At 64.1% G+C, this 20,286-nt stretch overlaps 1 protein-coding gene across 32 annotated transcripts in view; it reads left to right on the top strand.

The window, feature by feature from the left end:
* NRXN2 (neurexin 2) overlaps nt 1–20,286 on the top strand; it is a 106,051-nt gene that overhangs the window by 52,790 nt on the left and 32,975 nt on the right. For 12 of the 32 annotated variants that reach the window (XM_080687075.1, XM_080687083.1, XM_080687080.1 and 9 more), the window contains 8 exons: nt 361–747; nt 898–1,101; nt 6,664–6,690; nt 8,602–8,730; nt 9,134–9,515; nt 10,077–10,267; nt 11,828–12,001; nt 12,363–12,482. In XM_080687075.1, coding sequence (XP_080543201.1) covers nt 361–747; nt 898–1,101; nt 6,664–6,690; nt 8,602–8,730; nt 9,134–9,515; nt 10,077–10,267; nt 11,828–12,001; nt 12,363–12,482 — 1,614 coding nt within the window. Of the gene's footprint in view, nt 1–360; nt 748–897; nt 1,102–6,663; nt 6,691–8,601; nt 8,731–9,133; nt 9,516–10,076; nt 10,268–11,827; nt 12,002–12,362; nt 12,483–17,186; nt 18,113–20,286 lie in introns of those variants that run through there. The other 20 variants (XM_080687097.1, XM_080687084.1, XM_080687102.1 and 17 more) reach the window with 5 other exon arrangements.

Below are 20,286 nucleotides of genomic sequence, written 5' to 3' on the forward strand. Positions count from 1 at the left end.
TCCTCAGGGACCTGTGCCTACAGTTCCTGGTTTAAGGGAGGCGGGCAGGGAATGACCCGTGAATGATCCAGCCCTTTTGGGGTGTGTCTACCTCCAGTGCATCCTCCAAAGACTCGCTCAGGTGGGGAGGGAGGAGTCTGGACCTCACACTGCAGCCGGGCTGGGGCTGGCTCACGGGAGCTGAAGTTGGGGGACCTTTGTCAGGCAGTGTCTGAGCAGGCGAGGGAGGCTGAGCTTCCCCCCAGGACTGCTGCAGGGGTGGGTAGAGAGGCTCGGCTGCCAGGCCGGCACCCTCTCTGGCCTGTGGCACCTCTCCATCCCGCCCTGCCCCACTGAGGCTCACTGTTTGGTGACCCCTAGGCTCCATCTCGGTGAATAGCCGCAGCACCCCGTTCCTGGCCACGGGGGAGAGTGAGATTCTGGACCTGGAGAGCGAGCTGTACCTGGGCGGTCTCCCGGAGGGGGGGCGCATGGAAATGCCGCTGCCCCCGGAGGTGTGGACAGCGGCGCTGCGGGCCGGCTACGTGGGCTGCGTGCGGGACCTCTTCATAGACGGGCGGAGCCGTGACCTGCGGGGCCTGGCCGAGGCGCAGGGGGCCGCGGGTGTGGCCCCCTTCTGCTCCCGGGAGACGCTGAAGCAGTGTGCGTCTGCCCCCTGCCGCAACGGGGGCGTCTGCCGGGAGGGCTGGAACCGCTTCGTCTGCGACTGCATCGGGACCGGCTTCCTGGGGCGTGTCTGTGAGAGAGGTGAGGCTGCCTTCACCCCAGGGCCCCTGCTCCCATCCCCGCGGCCCCTCCTCGGCCAGCCCTGCCTGTCCTCCTGGTAATGATTCTCTGTCTTCTCTCTCCCTCCACTGGCCTCTGCCCGCCCCCTCCCCTCTCCCCACTCCTGGGCAGAGGCCACGGTCCTGAGCTACGACGGCTCCATGTACATGAAGATCATGCTGCCGAACGCCATGCACACGGAGGCGGAGGACGTGTCTCTGCGCTTCATGTCCCAGCGGGCCTACGGGCTCATGATGGCCACCACCTCCAGGGAGTCGGCCGACACCCTGCGCCTCGAGCTGGACGGGGGCCAGATGAAGCTCACGGTCAACCTCGGTAACCACCCCCCCACCTCTGACTCACACACCCCCTCTGTCCGGAGAAGCTCCTCTCCTCCCCCCCCCCCGCCTCTGACTCACACCCCCTCTGTCCGGAGAAGCTGGTGGTGGCCCCAGTGAGGGTTTGGAGGTGGGAGGGTGAGAGCCCCGTGAGGACGCACTGTGGGGGGCACCCCGTGGCCACACCACCGCCCGAGTGTGTGAGGCATGGCGGCTGCCCTCCCCGGTGCTCACCTGGGCCTTGGCGGCCTCTGTCCTGGGCACACACATGGCAACAGCTCATGTGTGGTTGTCGCCTCACCCGTTGCTCATTCACGGCTCACTCATTGGGGAGCACACCCGTGCTGCGCCCCAGCCCAGGGCGGTGGCAGATCCAGCGCTGAGACCCCCTCCCAGCCGCCTCACTTGCTCCACGTTGAAAGCTGTGTCTGCGTCTGGTGCGTAGGTGCACGTGGGACACGGAGGCATGGGACTCGCCATCTTCCACGTTTGCGTCCCGTGGCTGCGATGACACCAGGTCCCCAGATAGGTGTTGCTGTCCCTGTTTTATAGACTGTGGCTTTCATGTACCCAGGGTCACAAGCTAGTGGGGGTCGTGGGGGTGTGGGGGGCCGGACTCAGACTCAGGGCATCTGCCTAAAGCACGGTGCTCCCCTCATTGCCTCTAGCAGAGCTGGGTGGGGGCATCCAGGCCTCACCATCAGAAGGCTCCGGTCTCTGCCCTGCCCCGAGCCGGCTGGGCCACCTCCCCTGGCAGTGCCCGGGGTGTCATCCAGGCAGGACTGTGAGGGTTGTTGGGGCAAAAAGAAAACAGCGGCTCGCTCACTCACTGATATTCCCGGGACCCCTTGTAAGTGCCAGGTGTACGCCACATCCGGCACAGCAGTGGGTGAAACCACCGTGGAGCTTCAGCCGGGAGACCCTGGAAGTGAGCGTCCTGGGCCGTGCAGGCCACGGTCCCATCTCTCCACCCCAGACGTGCCTCTCAGCGCAGAGACGGGAGCACCCGGTGCCCGCCGTGCAGGAAGGTCCCAGCCGCTCGGGTCACGCGTGTCCGGGCCTGAGCGCATTAGAATCCTCGACGAGGCAACACAGAGCTTTGAGCTTCTCAGAATCCATCTGGAGTCTCTGCTAACGCTGGTCTCCAGGGCGCTGGGAGGACAGACTGGCCACCACCTTGTTTATAAACGTACACTATTGGCCCCTGGTACTCCTAGGACCAGGCTTTGCAGAGTGAGGCGGGAGCGGGAGGTGTGCGGGCAGCCAGGGCCTCCGAGTGGCTTCAGGGTTCCCTGAGGCTCTGCCTTTAACCAGATCACAGATCACAGCCCGAGTGGGCAGCGGCGGCGCTGCAGGGGGACCTGGACGGGAAGCGCCTTCTGGCCAGCGCTCTGGGTCTGTACACACCCGCGGCAGCACCCTGAGGTGCCACAGGAGGAGGCGCCGGCCTAGGGCCCATGATGGCCTGTGCTGCTCCGGCTGCCCAGGTCTGCGCACCAGGAGATCCCTTGCCCGTGTGTTCTGGGTGCGGCTGCGCACGCGGCTCTGTGTGGTGGGGACATAGGGGGGATGCTGGGCCTTCCGCTGGCAGGACGCAGATGCGCTTCCTCACCGGGGCTCTAGGTCCCCCGCGGAGAAACCCCCGGTTCCTTCCGATTAGACGGGAAGTGGTGTCCTTGGCCGGAAAGACATTCTCTGGGGCCCTCAGGACCTTCCACTCTCAGGATCGAGTCTGTCCTTCCCATGGCGTGGTTTCCTGTCGGTGCGACATGAGCACGTAGAAGTTCAAGAACAAGGCGGCCTCAGGCTGCAGGCAGCCCTCCCCGCTGGCTGCGCCCGGCCCCGGCCACGGAGATGCCGTCTCTAACGTGGCTCATGACAAGCTGTGACCAAATGCCCGTGCGGACGTGTGTGTCCGCAAATGCCAAGTGATGCGTGCACAGGAGGCGTGAGGCCGCTGTGTGATCACGCAGACTCAGCCTGTCCACGCCCAGCCACCTGGCCTTGGGCTGTGACGGGGCCAGGAGATCTGGGTTCTAGCCCTGGTCCCCTTGACGGCTGGGTAAGTCATCTCCTCTCTCCGAGCCTCTGTTTTCCTCTCTGTGGAATGGGGATAAGAGTCCTCACTCTGCCCACTCTCTGTGATGGGGCTGAGGCTGAGATGGAATAATGGGAGTGAAGACAGCGTACAGATGCAAGAGACACGTGTAGACTCTCACCAGCCTTCCCGAAGGAGAACCACACGGATAGGCATAGGGCTAGGGCTAGGGATGTGGGCTACAGCCAGGTAGGGGCTTGCTTCCTTCCACAGGACCCCACCTCAGGATCCCCGTTCTGATCCCCATCCTGCTCGCTACGCAGGGCCTGCAACACCGTCGAGGCCCCAGTCCTGGGCTGGACCCGCTTCTGGGGAATGGAGAGAAGACTGATGGGGCTTGGCCTCGGCCTCGTGGTTTCAGCCGATAGGCAGGGAAGCCAGCCGATGCCGCTCCCAGGCGCTCAGTGGCATGGCGCAGACTGGGTGCCGGGACCTGAGGAGGGAGTGGTCCGCCGTGACCACTTGATGGGCGGCTGGGCAGGGCACAGAGTGCCTGTCTCAGGAGAAGAGGTGTTTGCTAGGCCAGAGAGAGCAAAGAGGCCCGGAGTCTGCTGCTCCTGGGCAGAGGACGTCAGAGAACCCAACTGCCTCCTGCCTGCTCCCGCCTCCAGCTCCTCGGCAGCAGAGGGTGATCTGTCCCTGGAGGAGGAAGTCCTCTGGGCTCCTCACCCTGTTCAGTGTGACCCAAGTCCCTGGTTCCTTCTGCCTTGGCCATGGCCCTTGGGGCAGGACCCAGCCGGCCTCCTGTCCCTCTCACCTCCCTGGAGTTGCCCTGCACTAGGCGTGCCCATGTGGTCCCCGCTGTCAGCGAGACCACTCGAAGGGCTCCTTGTATTGTATTGAAAGCATCTCAGAGCTGGAGGGTCTTAGAGGTCAGCCCGTCAGCCCGTCAGCCCGTCCCTGGATGTGAACTGCCCTTGCCTCCCCCGCGGATGGGAGGCCCCCCCGGGCTGAGACCTGCCATGCCAGGAGCTCCTTGTCTCTGAGACGGCCATGCTGACCACGGTCGTTCTTCCTCGGCAGCAGCCTCCCCTTCTGAAGTCCCTGCCCGTGGTCCTGGTTCTGCCCCCTTGAGCTGGACAGACCAAGTCCAACTCATTCGAGGTGTAAGCCAGGCTCACGGCCCTTCAATCCCGGCCCGGAGGGCACGTCCCACGGCGGCTGCTCAGCAGGTCTCCGGCTCCCTCTGTCGGCCGGGCTCCTGGCCCACGGCTCCGAATGGGGCTGCCTCCGTGGTACCGCTTCTGAGGGGACACTGGCCAGTGGCTTCTGGGGCCCCCTGCATAGCAACCTTCCCCACTGCACCCCCTGCAAGCTGGGGGGCTGGGGGTGGCAGGGGTCAGAGGGGGCCTGGGAAGCCGGTTCTTTCCCTCAGCTCCTTCCCGTGCAGATGGCTTCCTCCCACCTGTCCCGTCACACATCCCTCTCCCCTCCCTGGTCTCTGTGTCCAGCCAGGGCCTTGGTGCATCTGCGCAGACTGGTCACTGTCACCCCTGAGCCTGAGGCGCAGGTAACTGACTGGTCGGTGGGCTGTGCTCCGCGCCGAGGGCGCACCGAGGCCGTTTCCCCGTTCACTGCGGCTCCTGGCTTTCCTCCCGATGGTGCTGGCTCCCTCCTGGGAGCCCATCTTCAAGGGGTTTGCTTCCCTCTCACCCCACTGGAGCGGGGGCTTCTGAGGGTGTGGCCACTGCAGAGGGTGGGCCTGGAGCTGACACCCCTTCTCTGGACAGACGGACCCCATCCTGGCGCTCCCCTGCTGGGAGGGAAAGAACCGGGCCTTTCCCCCTGGAGTCAGCCTGCCCTTCCCGCCCTCTTTTTTCTTTTTTGGACCCTTCATTGGTGAAGACTCTGCTGGCCCCGAGAGAGCCCCCGTGACCTGACTCCAGGCCTGGCACCCTCCCCCCCCCCACCAACCCTCCCCCTCCAGCTTCTCCTTCCCTCTGCTCCCTTTTCTTCCTCTTTTCTCTCTGCTCCCTCTACCTCCTTCCTCTTTCCGGGCCTCTGACTTCCCTGTGTCTGCCCCTTGGCCTTTGGCCTCCCCTGCGCTCCCGTGGTGCCAGGCTGGGCTCAGGGTCCCGGCTGCTCCCCCCACTCTTCTGCTGCGGTTGACGATGCGTGTGGAGCTCAGCGTACTGCCCGAGGGGCCATGCCCCCCAGAGCCACAGGGGAATCTGTTTGCCTTCCCTGCAGGAACCTTCCGGCCCAGGGCATGCCAGGTGCCCGATGCCACTTGCTTCCTGGTCCCTGGGGTCTGGGCAGAGCCTGTTCTGGCAGGGCCACTGGATGCCCGGATAGTGCTGCTAACAGCACTGGGCACTGCCCGCTCTGAGAGGCCAGGGACAGCCCATTTCTTGCCCCCAGCTCAGGACCCTCTTGCTCAGGGCCCTCGGCTCACAGCGGGGGGAGCTGGGGCTCAGGTTTGCCATCGCAGAGTCTGGGGCCAGCTTCCCTGCCTCCTGGTGCAGGACTGGCTGCAGCTCCTGCTGGCGGGCCCGAGGGAGCGGCCTCAGGACTAGTGCTCTGTTCCCCCTCGGGGCTGGCCCGCTGGCATGTTGTGGGTGATGTGTCCCCCGGGGGCGGGGGGTGGCCAGAGGCTCGGGGCCCCAGGGTGCTGCTCCGAGTAGACCTTGTGCTCTGGCCAGTAAGGCGCCCGGAGCCTGGAGTTGGACGGCAGCAGCCCTGGGGCAGGGGCAGGGGCAGGGGCCTTTGCTTGTGGTGCCTGTCTGCCCCTGACTTGCTGTGCCCTCAGAAGTCATGCTTTGGGGGCCTCTGTCCCCATCTGTTAGGCCACGGCCGCTCCTAGGAAAACATGACCACCAGTTCCTCTTCAGGGTGAGGGGCCACTGGCCCCGGTGAGCCTGGCATCCTCCAGGTTAGGAAGGGAGAAGGAAGGTTCCTGTATGAGAGGTGCCAGCCCCCTGGGACTTGGGGAGGTATGTGGCCACGGGGAGGGGCCCTGGGGCAGACCCCTCCATTCAGCTCAGAGCCCAGAGGACCTGGGGAGTGACGGGTCACCGCCTGGGCTCTGAGCAGGGAGCCGCCCCAGAGCAGGGGTGCAGGGACGCTGGCCTGCCCCACGCTTCCCTCCCGGAGACGAGGAAGTGTGGGGTTGGTCAGCCCTCAGCCCCCAGCCATCCGTGTATGCTGAGATTCCCAGGGTGCCATCTCCCTCGGACAGGAGAGGCCTGGGCCCTCCCACGAAGGGAGAAGCAAGCCCCCTTCCTGTCACCTGCCTGCCCCGCCTCTCAGCCCTGGGGAGGGTTGGAGCCTTCTTGGGGACAGGAGGTACAGGGTCCACCTGAGGAAGGGGAGAGGGCACCTGGGCACGCGTGGTCCCCGGAAAGTGGCCCTGGGGGAACCCCCGCCCGCAGACACCCCTCCCTGTGAAGGATGTAAAAAAAAAAAATCTTGTTCTGCCTTTTTGTCTCCCCTCCCCCTCTGCCCGCCCCATGGCCCCCCCAGACTGCCTGCGCGTCGGCTGCGCACCCAGTAAGTGGCTTCCCTCTTCTTCTGCAGAGTCCTGAAGGGTTTGGGATGCTGGGCCCGGGTCTGGGGAGGGCCGGTGGGGGAGGAGAGGCCTCATCACTGGCTTTTGTGGGGTTCCGCCGGGCGTGTGGGGAGGCAGGAGAGCGGGGTGGAGGGGGTAGCGTGGTTGTGGACAGGATGGGCCAAAGGAAGCCAAACCAGGGAGAGCTGGTGGGGGTCCGGGTCAGCATACTCACTGGGGCCGGGAGAGGGAAGGCAGTAGACCTCGTCACCTCACGTCCTCAGGAGCGGGGGACAGGGTCTTGGTGGCCCCGCAGCAGGATGGCCCACCACGCTTTAAGGGCAGGAAGGTGGAAAGAGCTCTGGCCAGAATATCCCGCTGCATCTCCAGCGGCGGCCACAAGGGGGAGCGCGAGGCACGCCGGAAGGAAGATGCGACTTGAGGTCCGTGGAGGCAGCGTGGTCAGGCCTTCAAACAGCCTCCCGGCTCCTGCGTGGGCAGGGCCGCCTTTCTGCCACATGGGGGCGCTCTCAGAGGTGGCAGGGTGTGATGGAGAGAGAGAGGGCATTTCTGAGCGCCCCAGCGTGCCGGGCTCAGCGCTGTCTGTGGTTCCGCATGGTGTGCCCGAGGTCGTAGGAGAGAGCGCACAGGAAGGTGGCAGGCCCAGGCAGAGGGGCTGTGTGAGCTGAGTCTGTGTGTTTGGTACCTGTGTGCATACCCATGGTGACCCTGCGCCCTGCTGGCGTGAGCACTGGGGGGCCCAGGGGTGACCCGGGAGTGCTGCAAGGTTCAGCACCATTCTAAAGAGAATCTTTTTCTTTTAAAAATCTTCACCCGAGGGTATTTCCCCCCATTCATTATTAGAGAGAGTGGAAGGGGGCGGAGAGAGAAATATCGATGTGAGAGACACATCGATTGGTTGCCTCCTGCATGAATCTCGACTGGGGCTGTGGATCGAACCTGCAACCCAGGTCTGCGCCCTTGACTGGGAATCGAACCCATGACCCTCCTGTGCGTGGGCCAGCACTCTAACACTGGCCAGGGCCAAGGAGAAATCTTTCTGTTTTATTTATTTTTCTTCTTTAAATATATTTTATTGATTTTAGAGAGAAAGGGGGAGGGAGAGAGAGATAGAGACATCAATGATGAGAGAGAATCATTGATCGGCTGCCCCCTGCATGCCCCACACTAGGGATCGAGCCTGCAACCCAGGCAGATGCCCTGACCAAGACTCCAACTATGACCTCCTGGTTCATAGGTCGATGCTCAACCACGCTAGCCAGGGCCAAAGATAAATATTTTTGTTTTAGACTTGGAAGCAGGTAATCCTGGCCTTGAATAAATGGTCATAATTCCTAGAAACACATTCCCCTCTGGCCACACTGGATGAGCTGTGTGTGGGGGAACCAGTGTGTGCAGGAGGGTCACCCTGGGCCCTATGTAGCTGGGGCGCTGTGTATCTGTGTGGAGGGCCCGCTGCCAGCAGGAAGCCGTGGGTGCACGGTGGGGCTCTGTAGTTGGGAAAGTTGTAGGTCCATGCATGTGTGTGGGAATTTAGCTGCTGGCTGCACACATTGATGTGGAAGGTCCTTCGGAGACAGGGAGGAGCATGTTGGTTGTAGGACGAGAGTGTCTGTGTGCAGAGCCCCAGGGCACAGCTCCGCAGGCACGGGTCACGTCGATTCTCTTCGAATGGCACCCTGGGATGTTGTACAGAGTGGCAGTGCCGAGTGTGTCTGGGTGTGTAAAAGCTCTGTTCACATGAGTGTGTGTAGTGGTGTGCATGGTGTGTGGCACAGCGAAGAATGTGTCGTAGGTTGTGTTTGAACTTGTGTGCACACGTCTGGGGCGGCGAGGTCGTGCCTGGGCTGTGTGTGTGGGTGGGTACAGAGGCCACGCTCACTCCCCCCTTGGTGCCGCAGGTAAAGGCCCCGAGACCCTCTTTGCGGGGCACAAGCTCAATGACAATGAGTGGCACACGGTGAGGGTGGTGCGGCGTGGCAAGAGCCTGCAGCTGTCTGTGGACAACGTGACCGTGGAGGGTAGGTGGCCTGCGGCCAGGGGGGTGGACACGGCTAGTGGCCTGTGCTCGGCTCCATTCTGGGTGGTGACCACTGCCTCGGGCAGCATTCCATCACGCTGCTGCTGGCATTTCTCCCTCAGGGATGGTGTACATGGGGGACCTGGACTCCAGGACCATCCACCTCCCTGCAGGCAGCCTCTCCCCGGAAGCCTGGCAGCCCAGGACCCACGCCCCGCCCCACCGCTCCTCCTGGAGCCAGGACTGCGCTGGCGTCGGCCCCACCTGAGCGCGCTTCCTGATGTCTTTCCCCTGTGGCCCATGGTGGAGGGGCGGCTCCTGGGGACCCAAGGCCCAGCCTCAGGAATGGCCCTACAGTCTGCGCTCCAAAGCCACCCCTCATCTCTGGCTCCCGTCCCGAGCAGGACAGATGGCCGGGGCCCACACGCGGCTGGAGTTCTACAACATTGAGACGGGCATCATGACGGAGCGGCGTTTCATCTCGGTGGTGCCCTCCAACTTCATCGGGCACCTGAGCGGGCTGGTGTTCAACGGGCAGCCCTACATGGACCAGTGCAAGGACGGGGACATCACCTACTGCGAGCTCAACGCCCGCTTTGGCCTGCGTGCCATCGTGGCCGACCCCGTCACCTTCAAGAGCCGGAGCAGCTACCTGGCGCTCGCCACGCTGCAAGCCTACGCCTCCATGCACCTCTTCTTCCAGTTCAAGACCACGGCCCCCGACGGGCTGCTCCTGTTCAACTCGGGCAACGGCAACGACTTCATCGTCATCGAGCTGGTCAAGGGGTGAGGTGCTGGGCGCGGCACCGCCCTCCAGGGAGTGGGCCCCTCTCCCCCTGGCCAGGATACGGCCCCTCCGCCGCCGAGACGTCTAATCCCCCCAAACCACAGGTCAAGATTCAAGTCCCCAAATACCAGCCAAGATGGCAAAACAGCACCCCCTCCTTCGGTCCTGCTGACTGCCCAGTCACGTCCCTGCCAGGGGTTTCCCAGTCACCTGCTCTCCCTTCCCTGTCCTGGCCGGCCCTCCAGCCCCCTCTACAGGCAGAAGACAGGCCAGTCCTGGTGGCCTCTTGTCGAGGGGACCCCAGCCTAGAGCAGCTCTGTCCCTGATCCCAGGGGTCCCTGCTGCCTCCACGACCCTCTCCCCCGACCAGCTCCTCTGTGGCCCTCTCTCCCCGTTCCCCCCACGACCACAGTCCTCGTGCCATCACTTTGGGCCCCTCCACGGCGGGGCCTCCCCCTCTACCCCTCCCTCCATGGCACCGAGGACCCCGCCAGGTATAGTTCCTGCTTCCCAGCCCTGCCCCCACCTTGACCCCGTGTCCCCTCCCTCCCGTGGGGCAGGTACATCCACTACGTGTTCGACCTGGGGAACGGCCCGTCCCTGATGAAGGGGAACTCGGACAGACCCGTCAATGACAACCAGTGGCACAACGTGGTGGTGTCCAGGGACCCCGGCAACGTGCACACGCTCAAGATCGACTCGCGCACCGTCACGCAGCACTCCGACGGCGCCCGGAACCTCGACCTCAAAGGTGGGGCCCGGCGCCTCTGGACAAGGCCTGGCCCTCGACCAGATCCCCCCCTGGCCCCACCAGGCCCCACGCCCTGGGTGCTCCTCCCCTGCCCACGGTTCCCACCTCTGCCCTGTCTCCACCGTGGCCACCTCCCTGTCAGAGGTCTGCTCCCTGCGGGGCCGCCGTCTCAGCACCCAGGCTGTGTCTCGGGAGCTCGGTGGCCTTGCCCTACAGCTCGGAGTAGGTGGCCCCGGCCTTGCGAAGACCTGGTCCAGGAGCTTGAGAAGCCTGGGATGGGGGCCTGGAGAGCGAGTAGGGAGCTCAGCACCCTGCCAGACGCCTCCCTGGGAGGGTGGGGGGCTGTTGGCGAGGGGAAGAGGGGTGGCAGTAGCTGGGCCCACATGCTGTCCCGTCATATACCTTGGGCCTTGGCTGGGCTAGCTTCGGGGCGTTTTGGGCTTCCCTGGTGGGTCAGCATGACACCAGGGGCCACATTCCCTAGCCTCTTTGGGAGCCATTGAAGCCGTCACGCACCGCCTCCCCCCAGGGGCTGGTTAGAGAGCAGGGAAGAGGAGGGGGAGCCTAGAAAGGGGTTTTGGAACAGAAGGGAGGACAATGCCCGTGGCTATCCCAGAGCCCAATGGGGCAACTGCTTTCGCACTCCCAAAGCCGCCCTCAGTTCCGCAGGGACCTGGGTGTCAGTGGGACTCAGACTGTCCGAGCTGGGGGAGGACCCTCAGAGACCATTGGGTTCATCCCCTCTTGGAGAGGTGGCGATAGAAGCTTCTGGAAGCTAGATGGCTTGCCTGAAGTCACCGAGTGAGCAGGCAGCTGAGCTGTGCATGGAAGCTTGGCCAGACCCTGGGCCAGACGTTGGGCATGGTGCTGCCAATTCTCCTTGCTCCCAGAAGGGGGCGATGTGTCACAGATAACCCACAGCGGTGGCCGCCTGGGGTGGTCTGGGCCTGTCTGGGTTGCACTGAGCCCATCAGGGTTGCCTGCGTCTTGATGAAGTTCTGCTGGGGGGCGGGGGGGGGGGGGCGCAAACCCCAGGGAGTCAAGTTCGCTGTGGCCGGACTCTGATGTGGGTGGGCGTCAGGCGCTCCCTAGGAGCACTTCCCAATGTCCCCCAGAGCTTCCAGCGAAGCCTTAGCTGGGCTTCGAACCCCCCGGAGAGAGCTCAGGGGAGGGAGAGGCCGGGGAGAGGCCTGCGGGAGTTCTGGCCACGGAGACTTCGGGAGGGGGAGCCGGGGGCGTTGGGGCTGCACATCATGAAAGGCCCTGATTACAGGCCGGAACTGGAATCAGATGTGTGGGAGAGAGCGTGGAACGTTTCCCTCCAGCTGCTCCCACCCCCGCCCCCTGCATCTGGGCTGCTCTGGGAGCGGAGCAGACAGATGGCAAAGTGGAGAAGGAAGAAGGGAGAGGTGGGGGAGGGGACATGGAGGCTCTGGGTCTCCTCCGTGAGGAAGAGTCCGAGATGGGACCCTGCCCGGCCAGGAGGATCTGAGGACCCGACGCGCAGTCCGGGCAGGGCCTGGGGCCTGGAAGCCGGGGGCTGACCCTGTCCCTTTGCAGGGGAGCTGTACATCGGTGGTCTGAGCAAGAACATGTTCAGCAGCCTGCCCAAGCTGGTGGCCTCCCGGGATGGCTTTCAGGGCTGCCTGGCCTCGGTGGACCTCAACGGGCGCCTCCCGGACCTCATCGCGGACGCCCTGCACCGCATCGGGCAGGTGGAGAGGGGCTGTGACGGTGAGTGTGGGGAGGAGGAGGAGTGTGACCTGCAGCTGCAGGAGGGCCAGCTGCCCAGGCAGACCAGGCGGCCTTCCTTCTCAGGCCTTGAACGGGCCTGCCCCCAGCTCCGGAGCAGGGGTACCGGGGCTGAAGGGCCACTTGCTCTCCCTGTTGCCTCCCACCCCGGCCCCTTATCCCAGTTCAAGGCCCAGCCTGGCAGTCCTTGAGCCGCCCGTTCCCACCCCCACCCCTCATCAGTACTGGCCCTTTCAGCCTGGAAGCCTGAGAGCCGGACCCTGCCTGGCCCTGAAGCTGCCCTGCCTCCTGGGAGGGCGGGGCTTGGCTGAGCGGGTGTGTCCCTTCCTCCTGCTTCTTCCAGGCCCCAGCACCACCTGCACCGAAGAGTCTTGTGCCAACCAGGGCGTCTGCTTGCAGCAGTGGGATGGCTTCACCTGTGACTGCACCATGACTTCCTACGGGGGCCCTGTGTGCAATGACCGTGAGTGCGGGGCGGGGCGCTGGGGGCAGATCCCGGCCGGGGGCTGCTGGGGAGGCCCTCTTTGCCTCTGTGCTGGCTTCCTTCTCATCCCCTCTCGTCACAAAAGCCCAGGGGAGCTGCTGGCGACTGTCCTGCAGCCTCGGGCCTGAGCAGGTCTGCAGCTGCCTGACTCTCGGGGCGACCCATTGCTAGCTGGACGCCCTTCTTCGCTCTCAGCTGGTGGGACATGGCTCCCTTCACCCATGACCGAAGGTGTCAGCCTCTGCTGCTCTCCCCATGCGATTTTGGCCATGGGCTCACGTGTTGCATGTGTAGCTCCCACATACACACTATTGCAGAAGGTGGGGGCTGGTCAGCCTACACCCCCTTCCCTCGGTGCCCTCAGAGTTACACAGTGGAAGCCTGTTATCTCCTCCAGAGGGTCCAGGCCCCGCAGGCAGGCTCAGGAGGTTCCCCGGAGGCCAGGCTGCTGGACAGCTGGCTTCCCGGGACATCGGCCGAGCCCTTCTCTTTCCCACGCAGAACCCCAGCTGCAGGCTGTCTCGTGGAGCCACAGGGACACCCCCTAGTGCCCTTGCCTGCTCCTTCTGCCCCTGCTTGCACATTGTTGGACCCGCCCCCTCCAAGGCCGCTCCAGCTGCAGTTCCAGGCCCTCGTGGCTGGTGGCCTGCAGCTGGTGGCAGAGGAGGACAGCTGGGGCAGGAAGGCGGGGCAGCTGCCACCTTGAGGGGGCTGTTGGAGTTTCCCTCTGACGATGGGGAGAGGGTGGGGCAGCCCTGCTGAGAGACCAGCGGTGTGAGCACTGAGCTTCGTGGGGAAAGACACACACACACACACACACACACACACACACACACACACACACACGAGGACAGGGCTTCTCCCTCCACTTTACCAACATGGAAACGGAGGTCCGGAGGGGTGAGTGGACCCGGAGGAAGTTCACAGCAGACCTGGGGTTGGTGCCTGTGCCTCTGTGTCCCCCGCGGCGCCTTGGGCATTAGGGCGAAGGCCCGTGTTTCCCGTGGAATGGACGGTGCCGGGGTGGGCTCCTGAGTGGGCCGTGGTTCTCCCGCCCTTGGAATTGTCCAGCCCATCTTCCTGGTGCTCTCAGGCAGGGCCGCCCTTGGGTACCTCCACATCCCCGGCCCGTCCCCCAGGATTTTCCTCATCCGACCTGCCGTCCTGGGCAAAGCCCCCGGCGATGGCCAGCTGGGCACTGCGGCCCCCGCTGTCGGAGTCAAGATGGGGCTGGGCAGGCCCTTCCCTGCAGCTCATTCAGCTGCGCCCCGATCTGCTGCCCGCAGTAACAGCCCCCTGGCCGGTTAGCGTTTTGGAGCTTGCAAAGCCTCGTAACTGGTTTCTTAGTTTCCCGGAGAAGGCGGAGGGGTAGGGACCACCGCCCCCTGAACTGAGGAGGAAACCGAGACCAGCGGCGCGGGGGCTCCTGACTCCCACTCACTGCCGCTCAGTAGTCCGGTGCTGGAGGTGCCCGTGGGGGCCTTGCTGGCGGGGTGCAGGGGGTCAGGAGGAGGAAGCACGGCCGCCCATTGTTGCTACTAGCCTCCCATAGGGTGGAGCCTTCTGGAAGGGGCGTAGAGATGGGTAGGGGCTCAGGGGTCACACTGTCATTCAGCAGAGCTGGGGAAAGAGGTGGGGACTTCTCCCGGTCATGGGAGGCAGGGAGCGCTGGGGCTGGGGAAGCGTCCCCCTACAGCGACACTGGTCTGCAGTCTGGCGGCAGAGCCTGGAGAGAAAGACAAGGTGGGTGCGACCTGGAAGCCTCCAACCGCCGGCCCTGGGGACCTCTGAGATGTCACCTGAGGGACAGGGTGACAGGGGTCACGCCGGCCCTGGGGCACCTCTGAGATGTCACCTGAGGGACAGGGTGACAGGGGTCACGCCGGCCCTGGGGACCTCTGAGATGTCACCTGAGGGACAGGGTGACGGGTCACGCCGGCCCTGGGGCACCTCTGAGATGTCACCTGAGGGACAGGGTGACAGGGGTCACGCCGGCCCTGGGGCACCTCTGAGATGTCACCTGAAGGACAGGGTGACAGGGGTCACGCCGGCCCTGGGGCACCTCTGAGATGTCACCTGAGGGACAGGGTGACAGGTGTCACGCCGGCCCTGGGGCACCTCTGAGATGTCACCTGAGGGACAGGGTGACAGGGGTCACGCCGGCCCTGGGGACCTCTGAGATGTCACCTGAAGGACAGGGTGACAGGGCAGGAACCTGGGCGTCGGGGACTGTGCCCCTCTTCCCGGAGTTGCGCCCCCTCCCGACCTCCACGCTTGGCCCCCTGTCACGTTCGTGCTGTCCTCTGGGGCTGTATTCCTGGGCCCAGTGTGCGCCAGGGCCGGCAGGAAACTGGCCGTGGCCTCTTCCGTTGTCCCGCCCCCGAGTGTGAAGGTGCTGGGGCCACCACTGGGCACAAAGGGCCCTTCGTCCGCAGAGAGGGACGGGGTGGGATGGCCGGGGGCAGGGCGCGGTCCCTGTCCTCAGACGGGTGGGGTCGGGGGTGAGCTGTCTGGGGGACGAGCCTGGGATGAAAGAGGTGCAACCTGCAGGACGGCATTTCTCCTCTTACGGCCTCGGCTTCTCCATCTGTGACATGGGACCGCACCAGGTGGGCATGGTGAAGGGATTGTGTCCCTTTACGGCTCAGGAGTCTGTTCTGGGAAGGCAGGAGAGAGATCCGAGGAAGAGAACCCATCTCTTTGATGAGAAGGGGGGGCGGGGAGTGGAGAGAGAGTGAGAAGGAGAACATGAAATGAGAAAGGAAGGAAGCTAAAAGGAGGGGCACGCCCTGACCTGCCGCGGAAGCCCGGGCTGGGGGCTCAGGCCACGGCGCTCCCGGGGGGGGGGGGGGGGGCGCCTGCCTGCGGCTCTGTCTCCCGGCACTCAGTTCTTCACCATCTCTGCCCCTTCTCACCTCTCCGTTTGCTCGGTTCCTCTCTGCAGCCTCTATTGATCTCTTGCACACCTCTGTCCCCCCCCCCCCCACTCTCTTCACTTCCCACTCACTGGTATTGATTGGCCTCTAGGCGGTTTCCCTTCCTCTCCTCTCGCTTCGGCTCCTCCCTCTTTCCCTCTGGGACCATAAATCTGCTGCCTGCTCCAAGCTGTGTCAGTCTATATTTCAGAGCCAGGGGCACAAGAATGAGGTGGAGAGGGCAGTGGGACAAGGCTTGGGGGGGGGGGGGGGCAGCCCGCATGCGTCTCTCCTCCCTCCTGGGGCCATGCACCACCTCGGATCCTCTTCCTGGTACCTCTGAGGACCCCTTTCTTCACTTCTGTAGGGCCAGGGTCAAAGGGGCCCTGGCATCTAGCAAGGGTGCGGTGTGGCAGGAGCCATGGGGAGCTGGCCTGGGTCCTGACAGCGTCGGGAGCTGGGCAGAGCATGCCATGCGTGGGGCTACTGGTGGTAGTTTTGTTCCGAAATGGAACTGATAAGCAGGAGTCAGCCCTCTCTCCCCCTGATTCTCCCTCCGTTTCTCACATCACCCCCCTGCCCTTTGACCCTTCACCACTTCTCCTCGCTCTGCTACACTATTTCTTTGACTCCTTCTTCCTAGGTTCTGTCCCCACCTCCTTCCTCCTCTCCCGCTGCCCCCATCCGGGCAGAACGCCCTCTGGGCGGACCAAGTTGATGTGGGTGTGGAGGTGGCATCCAGATGAAGGGAAGGGCGCCTCCTGCACTTACCTCTTGAGCTGTGACAAGGGCTTCCTGAGATCCCCAAAAGTCCGGGGGCAGATCCCAGCGGAGGGGCCCCTCGAGGGAGAAATGACTCCTCAGCTGGACATCAGTGGCCCAGGAAGGGTCTGTCCCAGGCGGGACCCTCAGTGGACAGCTGCCCTGGAAACTCGGGTGGAGGGAGAGGCTGAGGCTGGGGCGGGGCAGGGGGAGTGGAGAGGAAGGATTGGGATCCAGGAGGGGTGTGCAGGAGGTTGGGGGCACCCTTTTGGGGAGGTGGGAGGAGACTGTGAGTACCTTTGAGGTTCTGGGTGCATTGTTTGTATGCATATGGGTGACCCTGTTTGGGGAGGGTGAGCTAGGGGCAGTGTGTGTGTGTACTTGGCCATTGATTGCCTGTGATCAAACATGTATGTGTGTGTATGTATGCTTCTGTGAGCGTGTGTACACGCTCGGCCGAGTGTGAATTCATGTGCCAGCCTCCAAGAGCACATGCATGTATGTGTCTGAGCCTATGTGTGCATGCGCGCGCCCGCACAATGATGCCTGTATGGGCACGTGGGTGTCTCCGTCCCCAAGCCGGTCCATATCCTAGCGTACGCGTGTTCCGAGGGGTGCGTGCAGAGGTGCGGTGGCCACCTCTCCGCGCTGGACCAGCGAGCACTATTGGGGTTCATCCAGGTGCGGGGGGAGGGGAGGAGAAGGAAGAGAGCCGCCTCTCTCGCTAGCCTCAGTCCTGTTCAATTATTCAGCAGGGCCCCTTCTTCGGAGGGGGCGGGAGGGGAGCGCGCTCCCGGGCGCGGGGGAGGGGCGGGGCGGGGCGCGCGCCCAGGAGAGGCGAGCGCGGAGCCGGCTAGCCAGGTGCCCGCGCAGGAGCTGCCCAGCGCCGCCCGCAGACCGGGAGCCGCTCGGTCCCTCCGCCCTGCCCCCGCCTTCTCCCGCGCTCCCCCCTCCCTCCTCTCTCCCCTCCCTCCTTCCCTCTCTCCTGGGCGCCCTCCCTCTCCCTTCCAGCCTCTCTGCCTCTGCAGCAACACTCCGCTGCCTCCATCTCTCCGCCGGAATCTCGCAGGCTCGCGCCTCTCCTCTGCTCAGCCCCGCTCCCTCCTCTCTCTCCCCTCCCTCATTCCATTCCCCCCTCACCCGGATTTGCTTCCCTTCCCCCTCCTCCCGCCCCCCCCCCCCCCCGCCGCTCCCTCCTTTCCCCGGGCCTCCGTGGGGCGGCAGCGGCGGCAGCCGCGCGGTCGGCCCCAGCCCCGTCGGGCTCCCGCTTCTCCTCCAGCCCCCCTCCCGGTCTCGATTTTTCCGCAGGATTTCCCCTGCCGTCCCTCCCTGCTCGGCCCCCGCGCCTTCCCGGCCTCTGGGCCCGGAACGATGCCCCCTCCCCCGGGCGCTCCCCCGGGCTGCTGACGGCCCTCTGCGCGCCCGACCCGCCGGGATGCGGGGAGACCCTTAGCTCCCCGCGATGGGCCCAGGCGTTCTGGACCTCGCTGTCGCCGCTCTGCAGACCCCGGATTCCCCGGCGGCATCCAGTTGATTTCGTTGGCTCCGGACCGAGGCGTGGGCTCTGGTTTTCCTTCTTTTCACCCCTTCCCCCCTCCCGGGGCGCGGAGCCGGAGGGGGGCTTTGCGGGGCTGCGCGGCCCCGCGTCCCCGCCCCCGGCCATGGGGCTGTGAGGCGGCCGCCCCCGGGCCGAAATGCCCCCCGGGGGGAGCGGGCCGGGGGGGTGCCCACGCCGCCCCCCCGCCCTGGCCGGGCCCCTGCCGCCGCCGCCGCCTCTGCTGCTGCTGCTGCTGCTGCTGCTGGGCACGGCCGAGGGGGCCCGCGTCTCCTCCAGCCTCAGCACCACTCACCACGTCCACCACTTCCACAGCAAGCACGGCACCGTGCCCATCGCCATCAACCGCATGCCCTTCCTCACCCGCGGCGGGCACGGTAAGTGGCGGGCTCTGCGTGCCCATCGGCCTCCGTGTGCGCCGCCAGGCCCGCGGGCCGCACCCCAGCCTGTGCGCGCCGGCCGGCCCCTCTGCTTTGGGGCCCGAGCCCCCTCACCTCTGGTCTCTGCCTCCCATCTCCTCAGCCCCACCCTCTTCTCTCCATCACCCCCCCATCTCTTTATCACCCCATCTCTGCCTTCACCACTTTCAGTCTGTGCCTCACCTTCACCTCCGTATCCCCATCTCTGGTTTGTTATCACCTTCACGTCCCCCCATCACCTCCCATGTCTGTCCTTTCACCCTCTCTGCCCAGCTCTCCCTTCCCGTCTCTTCCTCATCACTTCCTCCATCTCCACCCCTTATATCTCCATCGGAGTACCTCCACCTCTGTCTGCCTCGCCTCACCTTCCCGTTGCTGGTCCAGCAGCTTTGCACCCCATTATCTTTCTCCCCCCTAACCACCCTCTCACCTCTGTCCCGTCTCTCATCCCTGCCTCTGACATGTCCATCTCTTCCTCTCTCACCTCTTCAGACCTGTCTCCTTTTCACCCCGTCCCCAGCAACTTCCCCTCTTTGCCATTACTGTCCTCCACCACACTCCCCAGTCAACTCACCGCGGCCTGTCCTTCTCCCAGCCTCTCCCGCTTCTCCCTCCCACCCGCCTCCCCTCTGCCCTGCCGCCTCCCCTCTGCCCTGCCGCCCCTGCTGCGCTCCACACCCTCACCTCTGGGCCCTATTGCTTGGAATTGACTCCTCCAATGCCAGTGTCCCCTTCGCCTCCAGTGTCAGCCCCCTGTCACTTTCCACTACTCTCACCTCACCTGGGCCCCTCTTAACCTCCCATCTCAAAACCCACTTCACTTTTCCTCTCCGACTCCATCACCTTCCATTTCTGACCTCTGTCACTTCTCGTTTCTGCCCACCATCACCTCCCATCTCCGTCGCCTCATCACTTCGTGCCTCAGGCCCGTAAGAGGCTCTGCATGCCGTCTCTGCACCTGCCACCTCTGTCCCTGCCCCCCACCCCATCGTTCCAGTCTCTACTCCCCGTCACCTCCGTGTCTGACCCTCTTCACACTTTATCTCATTTCCCGGTCAGACTTGTTCATGCTCCATGTCAGTCCCTCCTTCCCTTTCCATCTCAGAGCTGCTGTCACCTCCTATCCCGGAGAACCCGTCACCTCCCATGTTAGTCCGCTCATCGCTTTCCCTCTGTGTACCCATCCCCTCCCACCTCTGGACCTTCCATAGGGTACCCCAGTACCTCCATTTCTATAGGTCTCTCACCTCCTCATCTCAGCCCTCCTTCGCCTCCCATTTCTGTACCTCCTTCACGTTCCACCCCTGTACTCTCATCACCTCTTCTGCACGTCCTCTCGTCACCTCCCCTCTCTGTACCCTGGTTGCCTTCCATCTCGGTGCTCCGACATCCTCATGCTTCCATCAGCCCTTCCCTTGACTCCCCTGGTCTCCCATCACCAAACCTTCACCAGTTCTCACTCTGTCCCCTTGCTGCCTCCGATTTCTGTGCTTCCATCATTTCCCATTTCTGTTCGCCCATCATCTCTCATTTTTAATTCCATTTTTGTTCCCCCCTCATCTCCCACGCCTGTATCCTCATCACTCCCATGTAGGTCCAGCATGGCCTCCCATCTCTGCTGCCCCATTATTGCCTCCATCTGTTCATCCTTGCTTCCCAATCTTAGTTCCCCCAGATCACTTCCCATCTTCCCACCCCTTCTTTTTCTATTTCTCTTTGCTTTTCTCCTAGTTCATCTTTACCTCATTTTTTATGCCTCTCCTCTCTCCTCATCCAGTTCTCAGGAGCGGCCCCTCCAGCCCTCCTCTTTCTTGCCTTCTTCTCACTTCCTCAGCATCATCTTGTCTAATCTCTGCCCAGCCAGGCCCCCTCCATGAGGCACGCTCTCATCTCTCTCTCTTCCACGTGCCCACCCAACTCTTAACTCTCTGTTTCTCCCCGTGAGCTCTCTGGTCTTCTGCGCCTCCTCCCTCCTCTTGACTGTCCCCCGGGGCTCCCCTGAGGCCCAGTGTGGCTCCCAAAGGGCCCAGATAGGACATGGTCTTTCTGAGCAACGAGGAGCAGCACAAAGGGGTGAGATAGGAAAGGGGAGCCAGGGAGCTGGAGGAGAGCATTGTGGGGTGAGGAGGAGA

This window comes from Plecotus auritus (genome assembly GCF_963455305.1).
Source record: "Plecotus auritus genome assembly, chromosome: 9".
In the NCBI taxonomy this organism is placed as follows: domain Eukaryota; kingdom Metazoa; phylum Chordata; class Mammalia; order Chiroptera; family Vespertilionidae; genus Plecotus; species Plecotus auritus.